Genomic DNA, 26,839 nt, shown 5'->3' on the forward strand with positions numbered 1-26,839 from the left:
AAAAAAAAAATTTTTTTTTTTGGGGAAATGAAAAGTACCCGGGCCGCGGCCCGGGTGGCCCGGGCGGTTCCGCGATCCCTGGTTACAGATAAACCTATTTAACGCTAGCTAGCTACATTACTGGCTTGATATCATATTCCAGATGCAACCTAGCTAGATAAGCTCCACACGGCTGTATGAGTAGCTATAATCAAATGTATCAAGCCGATATCATATTCCAGATCCAACCTAGCTAGCTAGATGTTAAGAGGTAGGAATATACCGAAATGCTAGACTTGATCGTGGACTTAATGTTAATCCAAAACGGCCACACTCATAACGTTAAGGTGTGTTTGACCTAGCTAGAAGTTAAGAGGTTAGCGTGAATGCGACTGAGACCTGACATTACTGAAGTGAATACAAGTGACCTATATTTTTCAATCCTGTCTTTGAATAAAAGTTGTACATTGTGTTATGCTTGAAAACCATGTCTTTGCTCCCTTATGTGTTCACAATTACAACAAATCTGTATGGTTTATCTGTTGGCATTAAACCGTGGTATTTCCTTGGGTGATATTCCATATTTGTCATTAAACCTAGCTGTTCACATAAATTTGCAATGATGATCGACCACGTGAGATATCACAAGTAGCCTACTTTTATTAAAAAATAAAATGCAAAGAGAGGTTTCCTTCTCTAACTATTGGTGCGTTCACAAAATATTTCAGCGTTTCATAACTATAATAGCCTAATGTTACTGTAGCCTGGATGACGTCAGCTAATGCTACCCAGCCTTCCAGCGTTTATCTTCCATAATGCATTAAATCATAATCACAATGCGAAGACATTAGCTGATCACCACAGAGCTGCACAGACAAGTTTATCAGATAATTTCGCCGTAAAATGTGTCCAGGTGATCAGCTCTGAAGCCCCGGCTTGTATGGTCCGCTAAAATCCGATTTCGATATAGGTGTTATTTTGATCAATATTGTATAGCTGGCTAGACAGAGGAGTTTATCTGGAATCAGTGTGACAAGATCCCTGCTGCTAGCTTGTCTGCCTTTCTGTGTCAGAGTATCTAGCTACATTATCTGCATTACATGCTACACCATGCAAATATATTTCGATATAATTCAAACAATTAGCCCACTGTACTACTGGACTGTGTATTGCTGTGAATAAGTTAGATTTGATTGTGTAAAGTGTATCAGCTTTAAATATCCAATATATACAGCATTAAACAAACGACCAGCAGCATTCAAATGTGCAAAAACGTTATATTTATTGAAATGTGGTGATCTCATGTCACATTACATAATGTTATGCCCAAATGGTCTACTGCCCAGAAGCGTCACTTTACATGTTTGGTAGGGAATTATTTTAATTATGTTAAACCAGCGTTTATCTTCCATAATGCATTAAATCATAATCACAATGCTATGAAGACATTAGCTGATCACCACAGAGCAGCACAGACAAGTTTATCAGATAATTTCGCCATAAAATGTGTCCAGGTGATCAGCTCTGAAGCCCTGGCTTGTATGGTCCGCTAAAATCCGATTTCGATAACGCTAGGTGTTATTTTGATCAACAGACCTCAACCTCAACAGCTGTTTTCACTTGAATTTCCTCACGTAGTTGCATAGCCATATAGCTAGCCAGCTAGTAGCTAGCTCGGGAGCTATGCTTTAGAGAGGCCAAATGCTAACGGCTAGGTAGTGCTAAGCCGCTGCAGCTGTTACACGTCATTGACAAAGACGCACTCTCTGATTGGCCGATCACGGCAGGACTGATGTTGGCAGTCACGCCGTCACTCATTGGCTGCGGGGTGGCTGCGGGTCTGCGCGAGTCTTTCAATCGCCCCAGAAATCGATTTGAATGGCCCGTTCGCTAGACGATAGTGACTGGGAACTGAGAGAGCAGGTCACGTGGTGGCTGGGTTTACCTAGGCTAGGGGCAATCATTCCCGGGTGCGGAACGGAACGGAACGAAAGCAATCGTTCCCAGTGTGAAAACAGCCTTAACCTGTCGATAGCCGATATTCTGTACATTTAACTCCAGCGTGATTTCTGTTAATTTCCTTTTATAGCTTTTATCACATCAGGAGATATTTGCAATTCTTCTTTTATCTGAGTTGTTTTTTAAAGTAAATATTCTGAAATAAACTCTGTCTAAATATTTGGGGTTAGTCCCAGTAAAGAAGCATGTTAAGTCATGTTAAGGAAGTGTCTGGCTTCAGTTCTCTGTTGGTTTGACTGCTGGTTGTGATTGACAGGAGGCGGGGCTTAGCGCAACCACAGAGAGCAACTATTAATAGACTAATTTCACAGCAACCGTTTTGAGGTGGTAAAGCAGGTGTAACCAATAGCATTAATTATGGTTCCATTCCGTTTAGGTGTTCCAGTGCCAGGGCCCCCGTTAATGTCATTGGTTACACCTGCTTTACCACATCAAAACGGTTGCTGTGAAAAGGGCCTATTGGTTGAAAGATTATTTGGGGTTGGAAATGCAGGAAATGGGAGAAGCAGAAAGCGGAAGTGAGATCAGTGAGATAAATCATGATGTTAGTAATGATTGTTAATGTTTCTGCTGTCCTCCAACAGGGAAACTGACAGGTACAGTGGAATTTATTATCATGATCCAATGCTCTAATCAGAACAAAATCAGCGGGAATGATGACTGACTGGTGGAAATGATCAGACTTCACCTTTAATTCAACTGAATTAATTTGAATGGGATGATGAAGCCACTGGGGGGCGCTGCTGCCTTCTCTGCTGGTCACACTAGTTACATGCATGCGGTACAGAGCACTGTGTATCTCTTATGTACAGCCCTGTTATTTACTGAAGCTTTCTTAAAAACCTTCTGAAAAGAGAAAATGGTTCCCAAAAGCTCTTTTAGGAACCCTTCTCTCTTTTTAAAGGGGTATGCTGCCCATCTCCAGTACAGTCTGTCTTTCTCTGTCCCCTGCTGGCCAGTTCAAAGTTAGGCACAAATTTAGAATTAAATTAAATGAATTAAATTAATTGAGTTTGCATTTTTGCATTTGGTTTGTTTAGGCTCGATCACACTGATCAATTACAAGTAAATCGGAACTTCACCCAAGTCACATGACTGATAAGTAGCTCATGTATTGGACATAGTTTTGGTCATTTCAGAAGAACAATGCAATGACATGTTGACATCTTGCAACTTGAAGGCGTTTGTATGTTTAACTCGAGTTTACTTATTTAAAATCAACCATCAACAAACCTCAGCTGTTATTGTTCACTTTTAGTGAATAGAGTTGATCAGCTAACATGGCCGGCTTACGTAGCTTGGATGCTAATTTGCCACGCCCCCTTTTCAGGACCATGCAAAGGGCTGAGTGTCTATTTGATCGAGCTTACGATCCGAGAGAGAGACCCATTTGAATGAAAATGGACAGCGCTCCCCTTTAACCCATTGATACCTGATGTAGCGTTTGTGTGTGTATCCCTTTAAGACCGCGAACCACGTCACGCGGTTCACGGTCTTAAAGGGATACACACACAAATGAGGGATATACATGCAAATGCTGCATCAGCTATCAATGGGTTTAGGGATCTTCAGATCACAACCATAGCAATCTCTGAACCCATCGCACTGTAAACAATCATGACCGGCGCACGAAAGAGGAAGTCTTTACCTGAATAGTTTTGCAGTCGTCGTCGTCGTCGTCCGCTTCGCTCAACTAGAGACTGAGAACTTTCCCGCAGCTTTTGTTGTTCAAACTGGGCCGATCATCCATTTTCAATGTTTTAAAAAGCTCTCTCCGTGTTACAAAGGGATTTAGTGTATCTCTAGTTTGTTTCCCTATGGGGGATAACGGGGGAGAGCGTCATTCATTTCCAGTAACCTGACAAAACCTGCCAATGATGAATATGTCCCCCCGGGGACAAATAAAGTATAACTAACCAACTAACTAACTAACTAACTAACTAACTAACTTAAGGGGCGTAGGTTTGTTAGCGGCCGCTCCCGCTAACAAACAAAGTTCCCAGACGATTGGTAGGTGGAGATCTCCAATTGTCTGGGAGCCGAGACTATGGCCCGGATGTCTGCTGGTGTGGCAAAAAATGCTATAGAATACAAAAACCTCACATCCAATCAGAAACTGGGCTCACTGTTACTTTGGAAAACCCATGGGTCAAATGAAGATACACGAGCCCAGACCAGCTGCCCTGGTTTATTATCATAGACCCAGAATAAACCATTGGAGTCAGATTTTCTCGAAAAGGACTACCTACCCCACACAGAGTCCCCCTTTTTGATCAAACTCATGCACGTCACAGAATAGATAGATAGATGGATGGATAGATAGATAGATAGATAGATAGATAGATAGATAGATAGATAGATAGATAGATAGATAGATGGATGGATAGATAGATAGATAGATGAATAGATAGATAGATGGATAGATAGATAGATAGATGGATAGATAGATAGATAGATAGATATATAGATAGATAGATAGATAGATAGATAGATAGATTATTAATCCCGAAGGAAATTCTGGAAAGAGGAAGGACATTAACAAGCCTCCTTTTTGCCCTGGCCGCCATTCAACAATCACTACTGAGGTCGCCCTGCCCTGGCAAACGGCCGTCCCACTTGTTTCTCCCAGTAAGTTTCCCCATCTCATGTGGGCCCCCTCCCCTCTCACAGCAACCACCCCCCTCCCACCAATGACCCCCCGCAGTTAGTATACTTCCACAACCTAACGCTTGGCGCTCCTTTGAGGAACCCTTTCGTTTATTGATGAAGTCCGAAGGAGCTTATAGGTTCCTCTTGAATCTCAGAAGAACCAACGATGAAACTCAACTTTTTACAGTGTAGGGAAGGTGTTTTGTGTGTGTGTGTGTGCGTGCGTGTGCGTGTGTGCGTTCGTGTCTGTGTGCGTGTGTGTTGCTGTAATGGCTGCTGCCTGTGTGTGGAGTGCTGTGTTTTGATCATAGATCTGTGTATGTGTTCTGTTGAGGTATGACCCGTACCACTACATGTCAGTGTCCAGTGGCAGTCTGGGAAACACAGCCGACGACTTGCAGCAGTATGTTTTCATCTACAGGTAAGAGACGTCACACTGTCCTGTACCGCACTGTCCTGTACTGTACTGTGCTCTCCTGTCCTGTACCGCACTGTCCTGTACTGTCCTGTACTGCACTGTACTGTCCTGTACTGTCCTGTACTGTCCTGCACTGTACTGTACTGCACTGTCCTGCGCTGTACTGCACGGCACTCCACTCCACTGCATCAATACAAACTGGTCTCTCCAGCCTCCTAGATGCTCTGCAGTCTGGACTATAGAGACAGATCAACTTCCAGTCACTTGCCTCTTCCGGTGCCCTAAATGTCTCTGCTGATACTATAGCCAGAGACATTTAGCTTTAGGAGTCCTAAATGTCTCTGCTGATACTATAGCCAGAGACATTTAGCTTTAGGAGTCCTAAATGTCTCTGCTGATACTATAGCCAGAGACATTTAGGAGTCCGGAGAAGTCTATCATTTCATAGTATTGACAGAGCCTGGAAGCGGAGCGCTCTCTATAGTCCAATGTCCCTGGCATGTCCTTTGTTCACCCTGCACACCTTCTGGCTGGGTTCTGATTCGCTGCTCGTATCTGATCTGTGTTGTAGGGCTGCAGCTAACATCGTATCTGATCTGTGTTGTAGGGCTGCAGCTAACATTTACTTCTTGATTTAATGTATTTTCTCCACTAATCACTTAGTCATTTGGTTTATAAAGTGTCCAGAATGGTGAAAAATGTTGATCACTTTTTTCCAAAAGCCCAAGATGACGTCCTCAAATGTCTTCTTTTGTCCTGACCAGCGTCCACAACCCAAAGACAATCACTTTACTGTCATATGTCTTCTTTTGTCCTGACCAGCGGTCCACAACCCAAAGACAATCACTTTACTGTCATATGTCTTCTTTTGTCCTGACCAGCGGTCCACAACCCAAAGACAATCACTTTACTGTCATATGTCTTCTTTTGTCCTGACCAGCGGTCCACAACACAAAGACAATCACTTTACTGTCATATGTCTTCTTTTGTCCTGACCAGCGGTCCACAACACAAAGACAATCACTTTACTGTCATATGTCTTCTTTTGTCCTGACCAGCGGTCCACAACACAAAGACAATCACTTTACTGTCATATGTCTTCTTTTGTCCTGACCAGCGGTCCACAACCCAAAGACAATCACTTTACTGTCATATGTCTTCTTTTGTCCTGACCAGCGGTCCACAACACAAAGACAATCACTTTACTGTCATATGTCTTCTTTTGTCCTGACCAGCGGTCCACAACCCAAAGACAATCACTTTACTGTCATATGTCTTCTTTTGTCCTGACCAGAGGTCCACAACCCAAAGACAATCACTTTACTGTCATATGTCTTCTTTTGTCCTGACCAGCGGTCCACAACCCAAAGACAATCACTTTACTGTCATATGTCTTCTTTTGTCCTGACCAGCGTCCACAACCCAAAGACAATCACTTTACTGTCATATGTCTTCTTTTGTCCTGACCAGCGTCCACAACCCAAAGACAATCACTTTACTGTCATATGTCTTCTTTTGTCCTGACCAGAGGTCCACAACCCAAAGACAATCACTTTACTGTCATATGTCTTCTTTTGTCCTGACCAGCGTCCACAACCCAAAGACAATCACTTTACTGTCATGTCTTCTTTTGTCCTGACCAGCGGTCCACAACCCAAAGACAATCACTTTACTGTCATATGTCTTCTTTTGTCCTGACCAGCGGTCCACAACCCAAAGACAATCACTTTACTGTCATATGTCTTCTTTTGTCCTGACCAGCGGTCCACAACCCAAAGACAATCACTTTACTGTCATGTCTTCTTTTGTCCTGACCAGCGGTCCACAACCCAAAGACAATCACTTTACTGTCATATGTCTTCTTTTGTCCTGACCAGCGTCCACAACCCAAAGACAATCACTTTACTGTCATATGTCTTCTTTTGTCCTGACCAGCGTCCACAACCCAAAGACAATCACTTTACTGTCATATGTCTTCTTTTGTCCTGACCAGCGGTCCACAACCCAAAGACAATCACTTTACTGTCATATGTCTTCTTTTGTCCTGACCAGCGGTCCACAACCCAAAGACAATCACTTTACTGTCATATGTCTTCTTTTGTCCTGACCAGCGTCCACAACCCAAAGACAATCACTTTACTGTCATGTCTTCTTTTGTCCTGACCAGCGGTCCACAACCCAAAGACAATGACTTTACTGTCATATGTCTTCTTTTGTCCTGACCAGCGGTCCACAACCCAAAGACAATCACTTTACTGTCATATGTCTTCTTTTGTCCTGACCAGCGGTCCACAACCCAAAGACAATCACTTTACTGTCATGTCTTCTTTTGTCCTGACCAGCGGTCCACAACCCAAAGACAATCACTTTACTGTCATATGTCTTCTTTTGTCCTGACCAGCGTCCACAACCCAAAGACAATCACTTTACTGTCATGTCTTCTTTTGTCCTGCATGACCAGCGGTCCACAACCCAAAGACAATCACTTTACTGTCATATGTCTTCTTTTGTCCTGACCAGCGTCCATAACCCAAAGACAATCACTTTACTGTCATATGTCTTCTTTTGTCCTGACCAGCGGTCCACAACCCAAAGACAATCACTTTACTGTCATATGTCTTCTTTTGTCCTGACCAGCGGTCCACAACCCAAAGACAATCACTTTACTGTCATATGTCTTCTTTTGTCCTGACCAGCGGTCCACAACCCAAAGACAATCACTTTACTGTCATATGTCTTCTTTTGTCCTGACCAGCGTCCACAACCCAAAGACAATCACTTTACTGTCATGTCTTCTTTTGTCCTGACCAGCGGTCCACAACCCAAAGACAATCACTTTACTGTCATATGTCTTCTTTTGTCCTGACCAGCGGTCCACAACCCAAAGACAATCACTTTACTGTCATATGTCTTCTTTTGTCCTGACCAGCGGTCCACAACCCAAAGACAATCACTTTACTGTCATGTCTTCTTTTGTCCTGACCAGCGGTCCACAACCCAAAGACAATCACTTTACTGTCATATGTCTTCTTTTGTCCTGACCAGCGTCCACAACCCAAAGACAATCACTTTACTGTCATGTCTTCTTTTGTCCTGACCAGCGGTCCACAACCCAAAGACAATCACTTTACTGTCATATGTCTTCTTTTGTCCTGACCAGCGTCCACAACCCAAAGACAATCACTTTACTGTCATATGTCTTCTTTTGTCCTGACCAGCGTCCACAACCCAAAGACAATCACTTTACTGTCATATGTCTTCTTTTGTCCTGACCAGCGGTCCACAACCCAAAGACAATCACTTTACTGTCATATGTCTTCTTTTGTCCTGACCAGCGGTCCACAACCCAAAGACAATCACTTTACTGTCATATGTCTTCTTTTGTCCTGACCAGCGGTCCACAACCCAAAGACAATCACTTTACTGTCATATGTCTTCTTTTGTCCTGACCAGCGTCCACAACCCAAAGACAATCACTTTACTGTCATGTCTTCTTTTGTCCTGACCAGCGGTCCACAACCCAAAGACAATCACTTTACTGTCATATGTCTTCTTTTGTCCTGACCAGCGGTCCACAACCCAAAGACAATCACTTTACTGTCATATGTCTTCTTTTGTCCTGACCAGCGGTCCACAACCCAAAGACAATCACTTTACTGTCAAATGTCTTATTTTGTCCTGACCAGCGGTCCACAACCCAAAGACAATCACTTTACTGTCATATGTCTTCTTTTGTCCTGACCAGCGGTCCACAACCCAAAGACAATCACTTTACTGTCAAATGTCTTATTTTGTCCTGACCAGCGGTCCACAACCCAAAGACAATCACTTTACTGTCAAATGTCTTATTTTGTCCTGACCAGCGGTCCACAACACAAAGACAATCACTTTACTGTCATATGTCTTCTTTTGTCCTGACCAGCGTCCACAACCCAAAGACAATCACTTTACTGTCATATGTCTTCTTTTGTCCTGACCAGCGGTCCACAACCCAAAGACAATCACTTTACTGTCATATGTCTTCTTTTGTCCTGACCAGCGGTCCACAACCCAAAGACAATCACCTTACTGTCATAGGAGACTAAAGCAACCAGAAAATTACATTTACATTTACGAAGCTGGAATGAGAGAATTTGAGTGTTGTTGTTTTTTGTCTTCAAAATGAGTGTAAACCAGCCATTCCCAACCTTCAAGTGGGCCACCAAATCATTTGCAAAACATGACGATCTTTGTGGAAAAAAAAGTAATCATCATTATGTATCAGAACGTATTTCTCCATTGTTCAATGATACCGTTATTTAATTTGTAATCAATTATTCGTTAATTATCGGTTTATGGTCGGAGGTGGGCTGCGAACATTTTTGAGATTTTCAAGTGGGCCATGATGAGTGAAGGTTGATGATGAGGCGAGTAACTTTCTGTCGATCAACAGATGAAGCAGCTAATGGCTGCAGCTCTAAAGAGTTCTTTTAGAACTGTTTTCTACTTCTTCCTCCAGCTTTTTCACAGATGACAGTCAGCCTATGGAGTGAATTGTGGCTCAGTATTCAGAAACAAATAAAATATAATACAAGCAAAAATGAATAAATGATAATAAACATTGATAACTTCCGTCCTAGTCCTAGTTTACGACGTAGTAATGTGACCGCTACACACTGGATCGTGTATATATCCTATATAGAGACAGTGAGTGATGTTTGTTGAGCAGCATCTGTTGTGACTCCTGACAGGAAGGAGACAGCACAGCTCACAGGACAGCATCAGTACCAGAAGAAGCAGTCGTTCGTCAGAGAGCCGTTCGCCGTTCGCTTCCACAGCGATAAAACAGGTCAGTGGAACTAAGAAGCTGACGTGTCTTTTCTCAGCCAATGGAATCATTTCTCCCCATAAACCAATCAGAGCAGAAGGGACGAGGGAGGAAAAGAGAATGGGGGGGGGGGGGGAGGGATTAATGAATGTGTAGGGGGGATTCATCAGCCAATCAGAAAGCACAGGTACAGACTGAGCTGACATGACAGAGAGTCTGTGCCTGTGCTTTTTGGCTGTTTATATAGCACCGTGTGTAGGACACACATTCTTTATGACGGCCTACAAGCCCAACGGTGGTTTTGGAGCGACACTACAGAGCGTCTTCCTCCTATTATTCTATATAGATCTGTTTTGTTTGTATTTCCTGTGCAAAGGACATTTATCCATTGTATTGATCCAATGTTGCAACTCATTACTAAAAATAGCATTAATGTGCATTAATGAGCGTCCCTGACATTGATGATGTACTGCTTGTTGCTTAGATCAGCGGTCCCCAACCACCGGGCCACGGACCGGTACCGGGCCGCAACGCATTTGGTACCGGGCCGCGAGCCTGGTCCAATTTCTTTTTTTTTATAAACATAGGCTATAATATTATAGGCTGTGTGTGGTAGTTAAAACATAGTTTGAAGTTGACATTTATTTATGTTTGTAGTTGAAACAAAAACATAAATACTGTAGGCTACATACAGTACACAAAAGGCTGTTATTTACCCTGATCGCCACCTGGTGAGTAATATACAGTATGTAACTAAAACCATTAAAATTGACAACCGGGTCCACGACTTTTTTTTCCATCTATCTACCGGTCCTTGGCACAAAAAAGGTTGGGAACCCCTGGCTTAAATGACAACATGTACTGAGCAGTTAGCTTGTTTGTCTGTGCACACATCTCTGCATCAGGGATTGTGTGTTTTGTGGAGACAGATTTCTTCTCTCCTCTCTCCACTTGATTTGGCACCATTAGTGTTGCATTTATTTCACATGAATATTGATGTCACTTTGTACTGCATGGTTATATTGTATCATGTATATTGATGTCACTTTGTACTGCATGGTTATATTGTATCATGTATATTGATCTCACTTTGTACTGCATGGTTATATTGTATCATGTATATTGATGTCACTTTGTACTGCATGGTTATATTGTATCATGTATATTGATCTCACTTTGTACTGCATGGTTATATTGTATCATGTATATTGATGTCACTTTGTACTGCATGGTTATATTGTATCATGTATATTGATGTCACTTTGTACTGCATGGTTATATTGTATCATGTATATTGATGTCACTTTGTACTGCATGGTTATATTGTATCATGTATATTGATCTCACTTTGTACTGCATGGTTATATTGTATCATGTATATTGATGTCACTTTGTACTGCATGGTTATATTGTATCATGTATATTGATCTCACTTTGTACTGCATGGTTATATTGTATCATGTATATTGATGTCACTTTGTACTGCATGGTTATATTGTATCATGTATATTGATGTCACTTTGTACTGCATGGTTATATTGTATCATGTATATTGATGTCACTTTGTACTGCATGGTTATATTGTATCATGTATATTGATCTCACTTTGTACTGCATGGTTATATTGTATCATGTATATTGATGTCACTTTGTACTGCATGGTTATATTGTAACATGTATATTGATCTCACTTTGTACTGCATGGTTATATTGTATCATGTATATTGATCTCACTTTGTACTGCATGGTTATATTGTATCATGTATATTGATGTCACTTTGTACTGCATGGTTATATTGTATCATGTATATTGATGTCACTTTGTACTGCATGGTTATATTGTATCATGTATATTGATCTCACTTTGTACTGCATGGTTATATTGTATCATGTATATTGATGTCACTTTGTACTGCATGGTTATATTGTATGTTCCTGCTTTGTTATACTCCACTCTGTCACATGACTGTCAACTCACCTGACTGAGTCATGTGACTGGACCATGTGGGTATTTAAAGCCCCATTCAGCAACTTTTCAAAGTTTTGTTATTGGAGAAACTGCGCCCTCTGGGTGCAATAGCATCAATATCAATATCGATATCGCCGTTCAAAGTCAACAAAACACAGCGGCAGAAAGCTCTATGTACATGTTGTGACATCGGGTACTCAGCACGTGAGAAAATAATAATCCATAGTTACGTGAAACGTCATTTTCGTAGCAAATCCGCACCGAGTTACTTCCTTGTTTTCAAGAACAAAACACTCCCGCTGTACAGCGCATGCATGCATCTTGCCACCGGGACGCTGGCACCAAACTGCTTAAGCTGCGTTCACACTGACCTATTAAAGTTTTTCGCTGGCATCGAGTTTACATACAAAGTCAATGCAAACGAGCGATTGAGCGTATATTCGCCAGGGAGAAAAATCGCTGGGCGTCCGAGCGACAGAGACAGAGCGATAGGGAGAAAATTTGCTCGTCGCCCGAGATGAAATATCCCAACTCGAGCGAAATTACGCTGGCATCAGTCGCTCGCTGTTCAACGCTGATTGGCTGCCGTGTGAGAGTGAGTCAAGGATCACACTGGCTTGGAACAAACCGCTGGTTTATTGTGTGGCAACAAACCACATTGACAGGCTGACAGCTGACATGAAGTGAAGTCTGTACTACCGGTATAGAGCTTGCGTTAGGAGCACGCTGATAGGCTTAGCTTGTAAACGACTACGGTGGCTCGTAGTGGACAAATATCATATTGCATAACGTTATAGCCCCCAGATGTCCGTCAATTATTGTGCCTGTTGACGAGCGATTTAAACAGAGCGACAGAGTGATTCCAAAGGGTTGAATCGAGCGACAGAGAGAAAAATAAATATCTCGGTGTGAACACAGCTTTAGTCCCAGGAGAGGCCTTTGGAGGGCGCTGTGTGACCAATAGAGGTGACATTCTCCCTGTTACAAGTCACTCTACCATCCTCAATGACTAAAAAGCTGTTCTATTAAGGTGAAAAAGTGACTGATTGGGGCTTTAAGATGGCGTCTCACTCTGTCCTTTTGTCTGAGGAGGAGCAGTCTGCTCGAAACTTCACCAACGGTGCAATACAATTAATTCACTGGAGCCCGTGCAGTGTGCGAGCTGTTTTATTTATTTTTTCTCTGCTGAAGTTGATAAAATCTCGCATCCAAACATGATTAATACAGTTGACAGACATCACACAGGTAATAGCCTGAAAAAATACATACAGAGGTCTGCAGAGTTGGGGGGAGGTGGCGTTGCCTTTTCCCGCGGTGTGCCGCTTTGATGAAAACAATTAGGCTGCAGTAATATTTATTAGACGCTAGGTGGCAGCATATCACCTGAATCTGCTGAATCACCTGAGAAACGATACACTGTGTGACCACAACACGGTTAAAATGGCAGAGTGGCGCTGTCCACTATTTCTGTTCATTGACTCAACAGGAAGTGCCTGGAGTGAACCAAAGAAGAAGAAGGCTGTCTAACGTTAATACCGGTAAATAAATAAATAAATAATAGTATGTTATGCCACGCAGCGCTGTGGAAATAGGCTACAGTGTGTACTCATCCATCAAATTTGTAACACAACAGTGAAGGTAAGACATCATTTCTGCTTATGGTAGTAGCCTAACAGAAATAAGATGATGTATGGGCTTGTTATTATTATCTCCGCCAGGAGATTATGAGATTGTCGCCTACAGCAGGCCTGTGTTAGCTAACGTTAGCATCATACGCTAACATTAGGGAGTTTGCTAAGGCTTGCCATGCCACCGTTAGATAACTGCAACTGAATGTGTAACGTTAACAGTGATTAACCCCATGGTACCGCTAATCGTTTCCTCAAGGAACATGGTTCTGTGCTGTTGGTAGGCTATTTGGTAGCCTATCTGATGCCTGTAGTCTGCTTATGGAGGGTAGTAGCCATAAAGTGAAGTGGCTAGCGAACATGGCTAATGGGAGCTAAATCTAAGTCCCGTGTAAACCATAATATCTGTGTCGTTTTAACTTTGATTGCATTTTTTTCCCACCAGATTAAAGAAAACATTTAGGCCTATGTGATATTGACTGATGCGCGGTCATGCATCATGGTGTAGCTACAGTAACGCTAATCAATCTACAGTAGATAGCTCTGTTTTGGACTGGAGCTGCATATGGAGCTAGCTTGTCGTCTGAGCCATGCTCAGGGAATTAGGAAAACTAACGTGCACATTACATTAAAAAAACACATCAGTCAACATCACACAGGGTCTTTTCTTTAATCTGGTGGCAGCATTTTTCAGTAAAACGTGAAACGACGACAGATAATGGTTTATAGTGGGACTTAACATAGGTTCCATAAAGATCAGGTTGTTTGTAAACAAACTGCTTCGGTTGCTAACAGAAAGAAGATGATGTATGGGCTTGTTATTATTTTGTAGGTAGTAATAATAATAATAATTTAATTTCTTTTTCAGTAAATCACAGCATCGTACAGCTCCATGTTCAACTGAGCAGAAGCAGCTGAGTCAGACAGCATGACATGATTGCTACAGACATCCATCAAGAACCTACTTCATGAACATGACGGAGGAAAAGTATGAAGACCTCAAATTCAAGTTGCCATTCTTGTCATCAGCTCAATCCATTCCTTAAAACCACATGGGCTCAATGGAGAGAATTTTCATGGAAGAACCTTATCAGATTTTTTTATTACTCCAATAAGAAAATATTTACAGAACGATAGACCAGAATCCGGTAATTGCTGGAGAAAATGCAATAATTCAATGGCTGATCACTATCACATATTTTGGAAATGCCCAGCAATCCAAGATTACTGGTTAAAAATAATCTCAGAGATCAAATTAATACTGGGTTTTGAATAGCTGAAAGTGAAGCCAGAAAGGCACCTTTTCAAGTATTTTCAACTTAGAAGTTTTATTTTGACACGACTTAACAATTCTGTACAACAACCTCCTATGTCCACACTAGAAATATTAAGTAGAAAGTCAGGTTGCAAGCACACTCGAAAATATTTAAAAACTCACTGGGTGCAGGGCAAGCACGAGATATGAACAAGAGAAAAGCCAGCACTCCAAATGTCTTTTTGTTGATTTATTTCCTCATGTACCTGGGCAGCAGCAACGAACGTTTCAGTCAAAGACCAACGCTGAGGAAGGCCCATGTGTATTTTCACATTGAATGTATTATATATTATACATGCATGTCTCATTCCATTTTTTCTCTCTATTTTTCGCTCTATTCTTCTCTCTCTCTCTGAAGCTGATTGGAACAAGTAACCGAACAACATAACTTAACACAAAGCTAACTATTAAAAAACTAAGAATTGATCTGTAACACCCATCATGATGACCTGAATGTTTTTTTTTTTGTGAGTTTGCATTTGTAAAACTGTCACTCATGTGGAGAAATGTTGGAAAATGATGCACTCTGTTCTAAAACAAAAACCTTAAAAATAAAGTTACAAAAAAAACACATGGGCTACATTATTTCCAGTGTCAATATTACACCCTGTTGTGGCCAACCAGCCTCTTCTGTTCAATAAAATCATGTTTCACTGATGGAATGCCATGCAGATTAGTCACCGTTTGTTCAAATTGTCCTACTGTAGCCATCTTATTGTGAGGCTATTTTACTTACATGTATATGGGAAACAGGGGAAATCCAGTTTGTGTATAGAAAACGCGTCACATTGAAAACCTGTTCTAAAACAAAAACCTCAGTGTCTGCAGGGTGGCAGGGTGAATTAGCAAAACAAAGGACTGGGGGGAAGGGCATTGCTATTCACAATGTTCAAAGCAGCTATCAGCTGAAGCTCACCGGATAAAAAAGCTTTCCATAGGGCAGCAGAGAGAAGGATCTAGCACTCAAAAAATGTCCTTTGAGGGTTTTATTCCTGTTTCAAACACTGCAACAACGTACGCGTTTCAGCAAGAACCACTATAGACTGTTAATTAACAGCATACATATTAACAGAGGTTATGTGTAATGTACAGTGGCTGCAATTTAATTTAGCAGCAGTACGTGTTTTATATTTCATTCATTCACACTGTTGAGCCTTTCTTTAAGCTCAGTGATATGATATTGCAGTGTTTCAGATCAAATGATTGCCTTCTGTTCTGTCAATGAGTATTGTTTGTTTCAACTTTTATTCTTGAAAATGCTCTCGTCTGGTCCCAGCACGGCAAGTAGGCTACAGTACAGTAGCTTGGAGGGTGGAGCACTTTGTCTCACTGAAGGCTCGTCAGCAAGGGAGGGTTGTCCTGAAAAACAACAACAAAATAATATATGTGATTAGGGTTGCGAGGGTGCGATGTCAACCAAATAGCCATTGCGGTGGTATTTATGAATTCATTAATTGGTTTATGAAGTAGCTGCGATACTGTTTGGCTGCGACGCTGCACGTTCACAACCTGACAGCTGATCTCTGCATGAGAGACACCACTGGATAGGCTACTAATAAGTACAGTCAAGCGGCTGAACTAAGCACTATATCACTACCAGTAATATTGAAAGGCCAAAACAAATAACGTTAACGATACAGATCCTGACCAACAACGTGTGTGTTGCTGGCAGAAAACAGGGAGAATTACTGGCGGATAACGTTAGTTATCGTGTGGCTTTGAACCTAACGCTATTGGAGAGAGATAAACACAGCAGCAGCATGGATGTAATGGAAGCGACTTCATGCAAATAGGCGAGTTGAATTCACAGTTGAAGACCTGTTCATTACTCACATTGGGTTTAAAACAGGAAAGAATGTGAAAAACATTTTCCACAACACAAATTACTTCTGCTGAATCTGCTAGTCCGCCTCCCCAGTCTGAACTGCACTGACACTGTAGGCTACTTAGGGCGCGCTTGTTCAACAACGCTTGCACCTCCCACGAGCGTTACGTTGAGTGGAATTGGCCTTTTTTACGATTAAATCTGCAAATTTGTAATTCAAACAGGTAATTAATCACGATGGTCCGATGAGGAAGGCTCAGAGGTCCGCCTCCCCTCCGCTATACTGCTTCTCTAACATACTTGGGTGCGTTCGTTTAATGCCGCCCGCACGTCCCCCTCGCGTCACGTTGACCAGTTTGCCTTTTTTATTATTCAATCTGCAATGCAAAGCATTTTGGTAAAGAAACCGCGTGCAATGTTGTTATGGTCAAACTTCCCCCACTTCACTATATCATGCAGTATTTGCGAGGGGTTTATATACACCCCATGGCTGTATGTGTAAAAAGTTATAGCTTTCTGGGAAATATGCAAACAGCTGGTGTTTGAACATTAACCTTAACATGAATTGAAACTCACTCACCTTGAATTATTGTAACGTTACAAGTCACTCTGTCTTTGAGGTGCTTCAAAGATGGAAATGTTTGGAACGAACGCACAGGTGACTTCCGCCTGTAGAGACTGCTCACACGTGCCACCTGGCGGCTCTTTTGCGCACTGCAGCTGCTGGTGAAAAAAAATACTCCGGGAAGCCGCGGCAGGCCACGGGAGGCCACGGGAGGCCGCTGCAACGCCGCAGCGTTGGGCCCTCCCAGTTCTGCAGACCACTGTAGAATACAGTAAAGTTTGTTGCTCACATAAAAAGGGTCAGTTGAGTTTAGGTTGGTTCATCCTTCATGCTATATTCCTGGATACATCCAGTTATTAGGTCAGTGGAGACAATTCAACAGGTCGTTTCTGGTCAGGTCGTCTTTATAGTTGCAGCTGTTCTCATAAATAAACCCATACTGTGCATGCACTATAGGAGTGAAGCACTAGGGGGCGTTCTTCACTGTGGTTATGGGCAGGATTGTAATACCCAAGACAGGTAATGTCTCCATTCATCCCCATCCAATCCTCTATCGATCCTTTGGACAACAATACGATATTTGCTGATATCACAAAGTCTGCTACGATACAATTTCGATTCGATTCATAGGCCTGTGATCAATATCAGATGATATCATACAGTGTGCCCAATTAAACACAATGATATCAACTCACAAAAAGCAACTAAAATGTGATTTGACTATTTTACTTCTGAGCTCTTCCAGACTTTTAAATGAAACACAATAGATCTGTTGTTCACGATGAAGTGCGACATTTCTCATGTTTATGTGCAAATGATTTTGATCGGTTAACTTAAAGAGCCCTTGATGACCTTTGAATAGGGATGTCACAATATATCGTCCCACGATATATCGCGATATCAAAACGTGGCAATATGTATCGTTGAGATGAAATCTCATATCGCGAGAAAAAGAAGCTGAACATGGTGGCACTGATCTGCATCTGATTGCATGCTCGCTCTCCTTTTCATTGCTTTGTTTGAACAGACGAGGGACGTTACAGACACGGAGGATGAAAATGGTGAAATGACTCAAATTAGCGTGGAGGATGCCCCCTCAACTTACAAATCGATCGCAAAAAATATTGTTAAAATATCGTATCGTTATCGTGAACCCAATATCGTGTATCGTATCGTGAACTGAGTGTATCGTGACACCCCTACCTTTCAATCATGAACATAAGCCATGCAAATCTATGCTTCATCACCTTGGATTTAGAAGGTGTATGGCCATATGACGATATATATATTGAGGTTTTCACTTTTGATCGATACACGATACGATACCGATGATGTATCGATATATCAATCTATATCCATGTATCATCCCGCCCCTAGTGATGATGTCATCCTTCCCTCTCTCCCTGGCTCCTCCCACTCCTCCCTCTGTCACTCCTGTCCCCCCCCCCTCTCTCTCTCTGAGCAGTAATGAAGGACTTTGTGCTGGTCCCGCTGCACACGGCAGCCCAGCATGCCGTGCAGGAGATCGACCGTCTGTACGACGTCTACCAGGAAGTCAGCAGGAAGTGGAACACCACGGTGAGGAAGCAGGAAGTGGATGAGGAGGGAAGCGGCCTGGAGCTTAACCCTTTTCTCAGCAGCAGTATTTCTTCATCAGTGATTCCGATATGATGTGAATGCAACATTGAATAATGATTTGTGTGTGTGTGTGTGTGTGTGTGTGTGTGCGTGTGTGCATGCAGAATGTGATGTTCCTGGGAGACTTCAACGCCGGCTGCGCCCACATGACCCGGGCCGACAGGAAGCGGATCAGACTGTTTACCGAGAAGGGCTTCTATTGGCTGATCGGAGACAAAGTGGACACCACTGTCGGTGACATCACCAACTGTCCCTACGACAGGTGTGTGTGTGTGTGTGTGTGTGTGTGTGAGAGAGAGACAATGGAGACATGCAGGAAACGAACAGAGGGGCGCAGACAAAATGGCGGGCCCCCCGCACGGAGGTGACCTCAGTGGAAGATGGATTTCTCAAGTCCTGTGCCGTCACTATGCCAAGTCTAAAGGAACCCGTTTTAGTCCTTTCTGGACATGCAGGGTCGTCCAACAGAACTCAGACTGTGTCCAAAGTCACTTGTAATGTTTTTGTTGTTATTTAAACCTCACTCAAACCATAACCCTAACCTCAAACAAGTTGTTTTACTTGCCGAAACTCAACCAGGAAACGTGTGTGTGTGTGTGTGTGTGTGTGTGTGTGTGTGTGTGTGTGTGTGTGCGTGCGTGCGTCAGGATCGTGGTGCGCGGTCAGCCCTTCCTGAAGAGCATCAGGCCATATTCGGCTCAAGTCTTCAACTTCGCCCAGGAGTTCAAACTGTCCAGGGAACGGGTACGACTCTGTCTGTGTGTCTCTCTCCTTCGTCCTATACTTACCTTCTTCTGTCTGTCTAACTCTGAGCTCTGTTGCTTCTGTCTGCCAGGTGCTGAAGGTGAGCGATCACTTCCCTGTGGAGGCGGAGCTCAAGTGCTCCGTCCCTGGCTCCGGCCACCTCCCTCAGGCCCCGCCCCTCCTGCTCCTCCTCAGCCTGTCTGTGATCGTCCGCTCCTGTCTGCCTGCTCTGTGATCGTCCGCTCCTGTCTGTCTGCTCTGTGATCGTTCGCTCCTGTCTGTCTGCTCTGAGATCTTCTGGTTGACTCTGCTATAGGTGGTTTAGATAGAGCAGAGCCATAGAGATAGTAAGAGTTACTGTACGTCATCTCCTTTCACTCCAATGGACCTTATTTTTATTTATTTTTACGTCACAACCATTCCTAGAAGAAAGGTTCTGGATTAAGCGGCAGAATGGACCGTTTGTGATGTAGGCTACTTTTAAAAGGGTATAAGACGTCACGTTTTAAAGATTCAAATTGTATATTATCAGCTTTATTATCGCATATTTTATGCCTTCAAATGGCCCGCCACGTACTTCCTGGAACTATCCTTGAAGGTGCCTGGAATGGAGCTACCGGAGTTAACCCATTGATACCTGATGCAGCATTTGTGTGTGTATCCCTTTAAGACCGGTCTTAAAGGGATACACACACAAATGCTGCATCAGGTATCAATGGGTTAAGTGACGATCAAGCATTTTGGACTTTCTGAGTGGTGTAGTTTTACTAGTTTTACCGATGCAAACGCTAAACATTTTTAAACGTCTTTAAACATCAGGTACTGCACAGAGTGTGGACACTGAGTGTGGACACTGAGTGTGGACACTGAGTGTGGACACTGAGTGATCAGCTTGTAGGCTCTGCTGGACATCAGCAGACTGTTGTTCTTCTTACAGCAGGGAAAGCAAACGGAGTCAGGAGCCACTTTCACACACAGATCGCGCAATATCGCCGTTCAGAAGGCCCGCAACGCCGGCAGCCTCGCCACAGAAATTGCGTTCACACAGGACCAAGCAGCCGCACCATATTCCCGCCCCGGAGGGCGTTTTCAGATAGCATCCACCCCTCCCGGATTGAAATGAGGGTGAACCATGGCCGCTGCTGAGTTTCGTTATTATAATTCATCAAAGTCCGACAAATTAAAAATATGCTGGTTCACCAAGTCTGGTGAAAATGTATTTATATATTATATTATAATATTATCATATTATTATTATAATTATATTATAATCATCAGCCTGGAAACATGTTGGACTGAGCATCTTTCCTGTTGCCTAGCAACACAAACCAAGCAGCAGACACTTTGAATTGAAACAAACTGATGACAGCAGGCACCATGTGTGCCGGCCACATGTTCACATTTGACATTCTGAGCGTCGGCCTCACTGACAAATTCCATCAAATACCAAGACTTCTGAAAAGACTTCATAGGATTGTCACATGATCATGATCGATGACGATGACAATATTGATGCTGTGAAGAAATCCCCAATATCTCACTACTATAACGAGGCGGTGCGGCGCTTCGCGTGCCACATAATTCCTCCACTGTTCAGCGGGCGACTGCGCGTGCGAAGCTCCGCTATAGAGATGAATCATCCTATTTCTAGTATTCATTCATAGCAGCAACAAAGCAGCTGTAACATGAACCCTCCTCAGTTCTGCCTTCAGGAGCCTTTAATAGGTGAAAGTGCCAGCAGTACATACTGTATATTTTCAGTCAATAAGTAATCTGTAATAGATTACATTTGAGAAGTAATCTATCTGATGGGCATCATCATGTCTCCTCTTTCCACTCTAACCAGGAAACGATGCAGACTGACAACAACAAATGCTATTTTATACTCTGTACAGAAACACATGTTTTGGAATGTTTTATGAATGGGCTATTTTAAGACATTTTGTGTGTATGTTTGGTTTTTGTGTTTGTAAATTTCAATAAAGTTTTTAATCCTGAAACTGGATGCATAACATTTGTGAGATGTCTTGGAGGCCATTTACACCTGGCACTGACATGCGTTTTTTCTGTGATCAGATTGCAATCGGATATTGCTTGACCACATTAGCCTGATTTAATTTACACCTGGTGTTAACATGCATTTTGGGTGATCAGATTGCAATAATCTGACACACACACACACACACACACATACACACACACACACACACACACACACACACTGGAGTTAGTAGTCTCAATACCAACACTTGGTTGCAACAGTCTGTGACCAGTAGGCCTATACATGTAGTTTTGGCTCCTGCAAAACATCTTGTTGTACCACCAACGAGGAAGAGAAACCAGTTCCTTGCAGCATAGATCATATTATGCTTTTGAAGAGGACTCGTATGTTTACGAAACAAAACGTCCCATCTTCTGGTTTGCGGCATCCACTCTCCTGTTTGGACATATTCGCATTTAAGAACCTGGAACGACTTTTCCCCACAGGGAGCTTCTGTGATCTTTAAATCTTGGGCTGAAAAGGGATAACAAAAAGTAGATTTATACAAGCCAGATGAACAGATGTTTGAAGAAATAGCTGATAAATATAACATATCTATAAATATATATATAATATAACATACCCCGCAAACCGTTCAACTACTTACATCAGAAACAGACTTCATCAGAAAACAGCAAAGTCAATCACTAGCCATCCCCACTATGTCAAAATAGAGGAGGTAATGGTGATGTAGTGTTTGGGCAGTGGCATCATCTCTAGGATATATAACCTTCTGGTAGGCCAGTCTTCCATGGAGAGAGGACTTAGATGATGAAGACATCACCATAGAGCAGAGGTTCTAAAATGTTTTTCACCCAAGGACCCCTTACATGATAGAAAATCTAACGGGGACCCCCCTCATTCTGATTTGTGATTTTGGGCTAAGCTTAATTGTTTCCACGGTAACGTGCTTGACTTTTAAATTGATAGGTGTGTTAGATTAGAATGTAATCCATGAACCATTTTAGATTTAAAGCGTACAATATTTTCGTTAAGCTTTTGCAACAAAAAAAAACTTTTTATTTTTATTTTCCTGAAAACTTTTCGCGGACCCCCAACGTGCCACCCCCATTTGAGAACCACTGGCATAGAGGACTGGGAGGAGGCATGTGACAAAGCGCAATGTCAAACAATTCACTCTGGCCTTAAATTTGCTGCAGGATAACTGGCTGATGTGAATCTATGTAACTCCAGAAAAGATCCACAAATACAATGGTGCCATTCCTGATGTATGTTTCAAGTGCAGAAAATACAAAGATACACTTTTCCACTGTCTTTGGCAGTGTAGCCAAATCAAAAGGTTTTGGGACGCTGTAAGAGAGTGTATATCCACTCCACGACATATTGTCCATACAAATACCTCTAGACCCGAAGCTCTTCATACTAGGATTATACCCAATTCATTATAACATCAGAGGGAGACAGAAAAGAGTTATTGCTGTAACATGGAATTGGTTTGGTAGGCCGGTATAATAGGTAGATGGATTTCTGAACTAACCACAACTCTGCCCTTAGAGAAAATCACATATAACATCAGGGGTCAATAGGGGTGTCACGATACACTCAGTTCACGATACGATACGATACACGATATTGGGTTCACGATAACGATATGATACGATATTTTAACAATATTTTGTTGCGATCGATTTGTAAGTTGAGGGGGCATCCTCCACGCTAATTTGAGTCATTTCACCATTTTCATCCTCCGTGTCTGTAACGTCCCTCGTCTGTTCAAACAAAGCAATGAAAAGGAGAGCGAGCATGCAATCAGATGCAGATCAGTGCCACCATGTTCAGCTTCTTTTTACCACTTTTTTTTTTACTTACTTTGTACCACCTGCTACATTATAATCATATAGAAACATCTCTGAGAATTATGTCTTCCATCCCGAGAGGCTATTAGCCTACCGGAGTGTCTCCTGGCCAATCCAGGAGGCTTGGATACTATTTGGACCGCTTGTTGCTCGGTTAAATAAAAACGATTATACTTCCTAGATATACAGTCATAGCTCAGTTACAAGTTACACAGTTAATTGATGTTACTTTCCAGTTATAGGGACATAGCCCTTGAGTTATACAGTCTTCTGTCTTATTGGAAAAAAGGAAGATGTATTGATATGTGGTTCTATATGATGCCTATGGTCACATTTGTGTTGTATCAACAGTAAATGCTATTTTAGGGCAAAACACTACACTTTACCAAAATGAGGAAAGGAAACTATTTCCACACAATTGTATGCATTTGAATATGTAACATGAAGCCAGAACATAGCCTACATGAAGACTATTTTGATGGTAGTGTTTTAATTGATCACACCAGTGTGTAGTTGATGCTGTGTAACACATCAACATATCATAGCTGTGTGTTTTGTTTTGGTGGAAAGAATCTGTTTTGAGAAGAGAGAACATGGCTTTGAGTGTTGTGTCACTTTATAAGAGATTTGTGGAGTTTTGACAAACTCTTTTCAGTTTAGAGTTTTGACAAACTGAGCCACAGTTATTGAAAATGTGTTTAAACGTTTGGAGAAAAACTGTAAAGACACAACACATGTAGACATTTTCAACACGTTTAATTCCTCAATGTACAGCATAAATTGAAACAGTGAAAAAAGTAGTAATTTTAAATTCAAAAAATATATGATAAAGAACGTAGAATACAGTAAAAATAGTTTCCATGTATTTACATCCAATGAAGAAAACAACAGTTTGTACATAAGAAATACATGAGTTTATGTTGCCTCAGCATCCTGTCTGTGCTCTGACTCAGACCAGAGATTCTGCTCAACATCACAGCAGCAACAACAAGCCTCCTCCATGGCCTCTCTCTCTCTCTCTCTCTCTCTCTCTCTCTCTCTCTCTCTCTGTCTCTCTCTCTCTCTCTCTCTGTGTGTGTGTGTGTCTCTCTCTCTCTCTCTCTCTCTCTCTCTCTCTATCTCTCTCTCTCTGTGTGTGTCTCTATCTCTCTCTCTCTCTGTCTCTCTCTCTCTCTGTCTCTCTCTCTCTCTGTCTCTCTCTCTCTCTGTCTCTCTCTCTCTCTCTCTCTCTCTCTGTGTGTGTGTCTCTATCTCTCTCTCTCTCTGTCTCTCTCTATCTCTCTCTCTATCTCTCTCTCTCTCTGTCTCTCTCTATCTCTCTCTCTCTCTGTCTCTCTCTCTCTCTGTCTCTCTCTATCTCTCTCTCTCTCTGTCTCTCTCTCTCTCTCTCTCTGTCTCTCTCTCTCTCTCTCTCTCTCTCTGTCTCTCTCTCTCTCTCTCTGTGTCTCTCTAATTCAAATTTTTCAAATTCTAATCGCTTTATTAACATGAATGTCATAACAACAATATTGCCAAAGCATCAAGAAACAATCACATTCAACATTACCATCACTCCTCATGAATAATACAATAATACAGTAAAACAATACATACAATGCAATAATAATCATAATCATAATAATACACATTAATTATGAAACACTGAGATTGATACACATCAGTGTGTGTAGGTCACTCACTGTCCCTCAGGTTGAGACATGTTGAGACATATTGGACAGACAGATGAGCCCTGTCTCCTTCTCTTAGGACTACTTTTAATTTGGAGCTCATTCAGTTCTTTGAAGGCTGGAATTACAGAGTTGAGTTTATTGAAGTAAATATTCCTTGTTTCTTCAAAGGTTTTACATTGTAGGAGGAAGTGCATCTCTGTTGACCTCACCTGTCAAACAGTGACATGTTCTCTCTATCTCTCTGTGTCTCTCTCTATCGCTATCTATCGCTCTGTCTGTGTGTCTCTATGTATCTGTCTATCTATCTATCTATCTATCTATAGGTTAGTTAGCATAAGGTGCAGCCAGTGACATGTGAAGGGAGTTTTTAGACACACACACAAACCTGCATGTGTGCGTTCACGTTCACCAATGGAGTCACTGCAGGGAGCTGAGAATTGAGGCTTTGTGTTCAGATTAGTTTGTGTCAGAATTCTAGAGGCAGATTTTCACTTCTAGCTGCTTCCTGTCATGTGATCTAAACATATGGACGAGCTTTTCTATGTCCTGACTTGTCATAACTGTGTGTGTGTGTGTGTGTGTGTGTGTGTGTGTGTGTGTGTGTGTGTGTGTGTGTGTGTGTGTGTGTGTGTGTGTGTGTGATCGTGTACAGAGTGAACCATCATCTCAGCAGCTTTGGTCTCACTGTGTTTATCTCTCTCTCCTCTATCTGACAGTTTCTCTCTCTCTCCTCTATCTGACAGTTTCTCTCTCTCTCCTCTATCTGACAGTTTCTCTCTCTCTCCTCTATCTGACAGTTTATCTCTCTCTCCTCTATCTGACAGTTTCTCTCTCTCTCCTCTATCTGACAGTTTATCTCTCTCTCCTCTATCTGACAGTTTCTCTCTCTCTCCTCTATCTGACAGTTTCTCTCTCTCTCCTCTATCTGACAGTTTCTCTCTCTCTCCTCTATCTGACAGTTTATCTCTCACTCCTCTATCTGACAGTTTCTCTCTCTCCTCTATCTGACAGTTTCTCTCTCTCTCCTCTATCTGACAGTTTCTCTCTCTCTCCTCTATCTGACAGTTTCTCTCTCCCTCCTCTATCTGACAGTTTCTCTCTCTCTCCTCTATCTGACAGTTTCTCTCTCCCTCCTCTATCTGACAGTTTCTCTCTCCCTCCTCTATCTGACAGTTTCTCTCTCCCTCCTCTATCTGACAGTTTCTCTCTCTCTCCTCTATCTGACAGTTTCTCTCTCTCCTCTATCTGACAGTTTCTCTCTCTCCTCTATCTGACAGTTTCTCTCTCTCTCCTCTATCTGACAGTTTCTCTCTCCCTCCTCTATCTGACAGTTTCTCTCTCCTCCCTCTATCTGACAGTTTCTCTCTCTCTCCTCTATCTGACAGTTTCTCTCTCCTCCCTCTATCTGACAGTTTCTCTCTCTCTCCTCTATCTGACAGTTTCTCTCTCCTCCCTCTATCTGACAGTTTCTCTCTCTCTCCTCTATCTGACAGTTTCTCTCTCCCTCCTCTATCTGACAGTTTCTCTCTCTCTCCTCTATCTGACAGTTTCTCTCTCCCTCCTCTATCTGACAGTTTCTCTCTCTCTCCTCTATCTGACAGTTTATCTCTCTCTCCTCTATCTGACAGTTTCTCTCTCCCTCCTCTATCTGACAGTTTATCTCTCTCTCCTCTATCTGACAGTTTCTCTCTCTCTCCTCTATCTGACAGTTTCTCTCTCTCTTCTCTATCTGACAGTTTCTCTCTCCCTCCTCTA

General features: G+C 42.3%; 1 protein-coding gene across 1 annotated transcript in view; it reads left to right on the top strand.

Annotated features, from left to right (window-relative positions):
• LOC310794875 (deoxyribonuclease-1-like 2) overlaps positions 1-19,810 on the top strand; it is a gene marked incomplete at its 5' end in the record, with an annotated part of 34,636 nt that extends 14,826 nt beyond the window's left edge. Inside the window, 6 exons of the mRNA XM_083656921.1 lie at positions 4,982-5,068; positions 9,796-9,893; positions 18,640-18,752; positions 18,917-19,074; positions 19,460-19,556; positions 19,648-19,810. Coding sequence (XP_083513047.1) covers positions 4,982-5,068; positions 9,796-9,893; positions 18,640-18,752; positions 18,917-19,074; positions 19,460-19,556; positions 19,648-19,791 — 697 coding nt within the window. The 3' untranslated portion in view covers positions 19,792-19,810. The remainder of the gene's footprint in view (positions 1-4,981; positions 5,069-9,795; positions 9,894-18,639; positions 18,753-18,916; positions 19,075-19,459; positions 19,557-19,647) is intronic.
• Between the last annotated feature and the right edge of the window lie 7,029 nt (positions 19,811-26,839).

The sequence above is a fragment of the Poromitra crassiceps genome, assembly GCF_964638095.1.
Source record: "Poromitra crassiceps genome assembly, chromosome: 20".
In the NCBI taxonomy this organism is placed as follows: Eukaryota; Metazoa; Chordata; class Actinopteri; order Beryciformes; family Melamphaidae; genus Poromitra; species Poromitra crassiceps.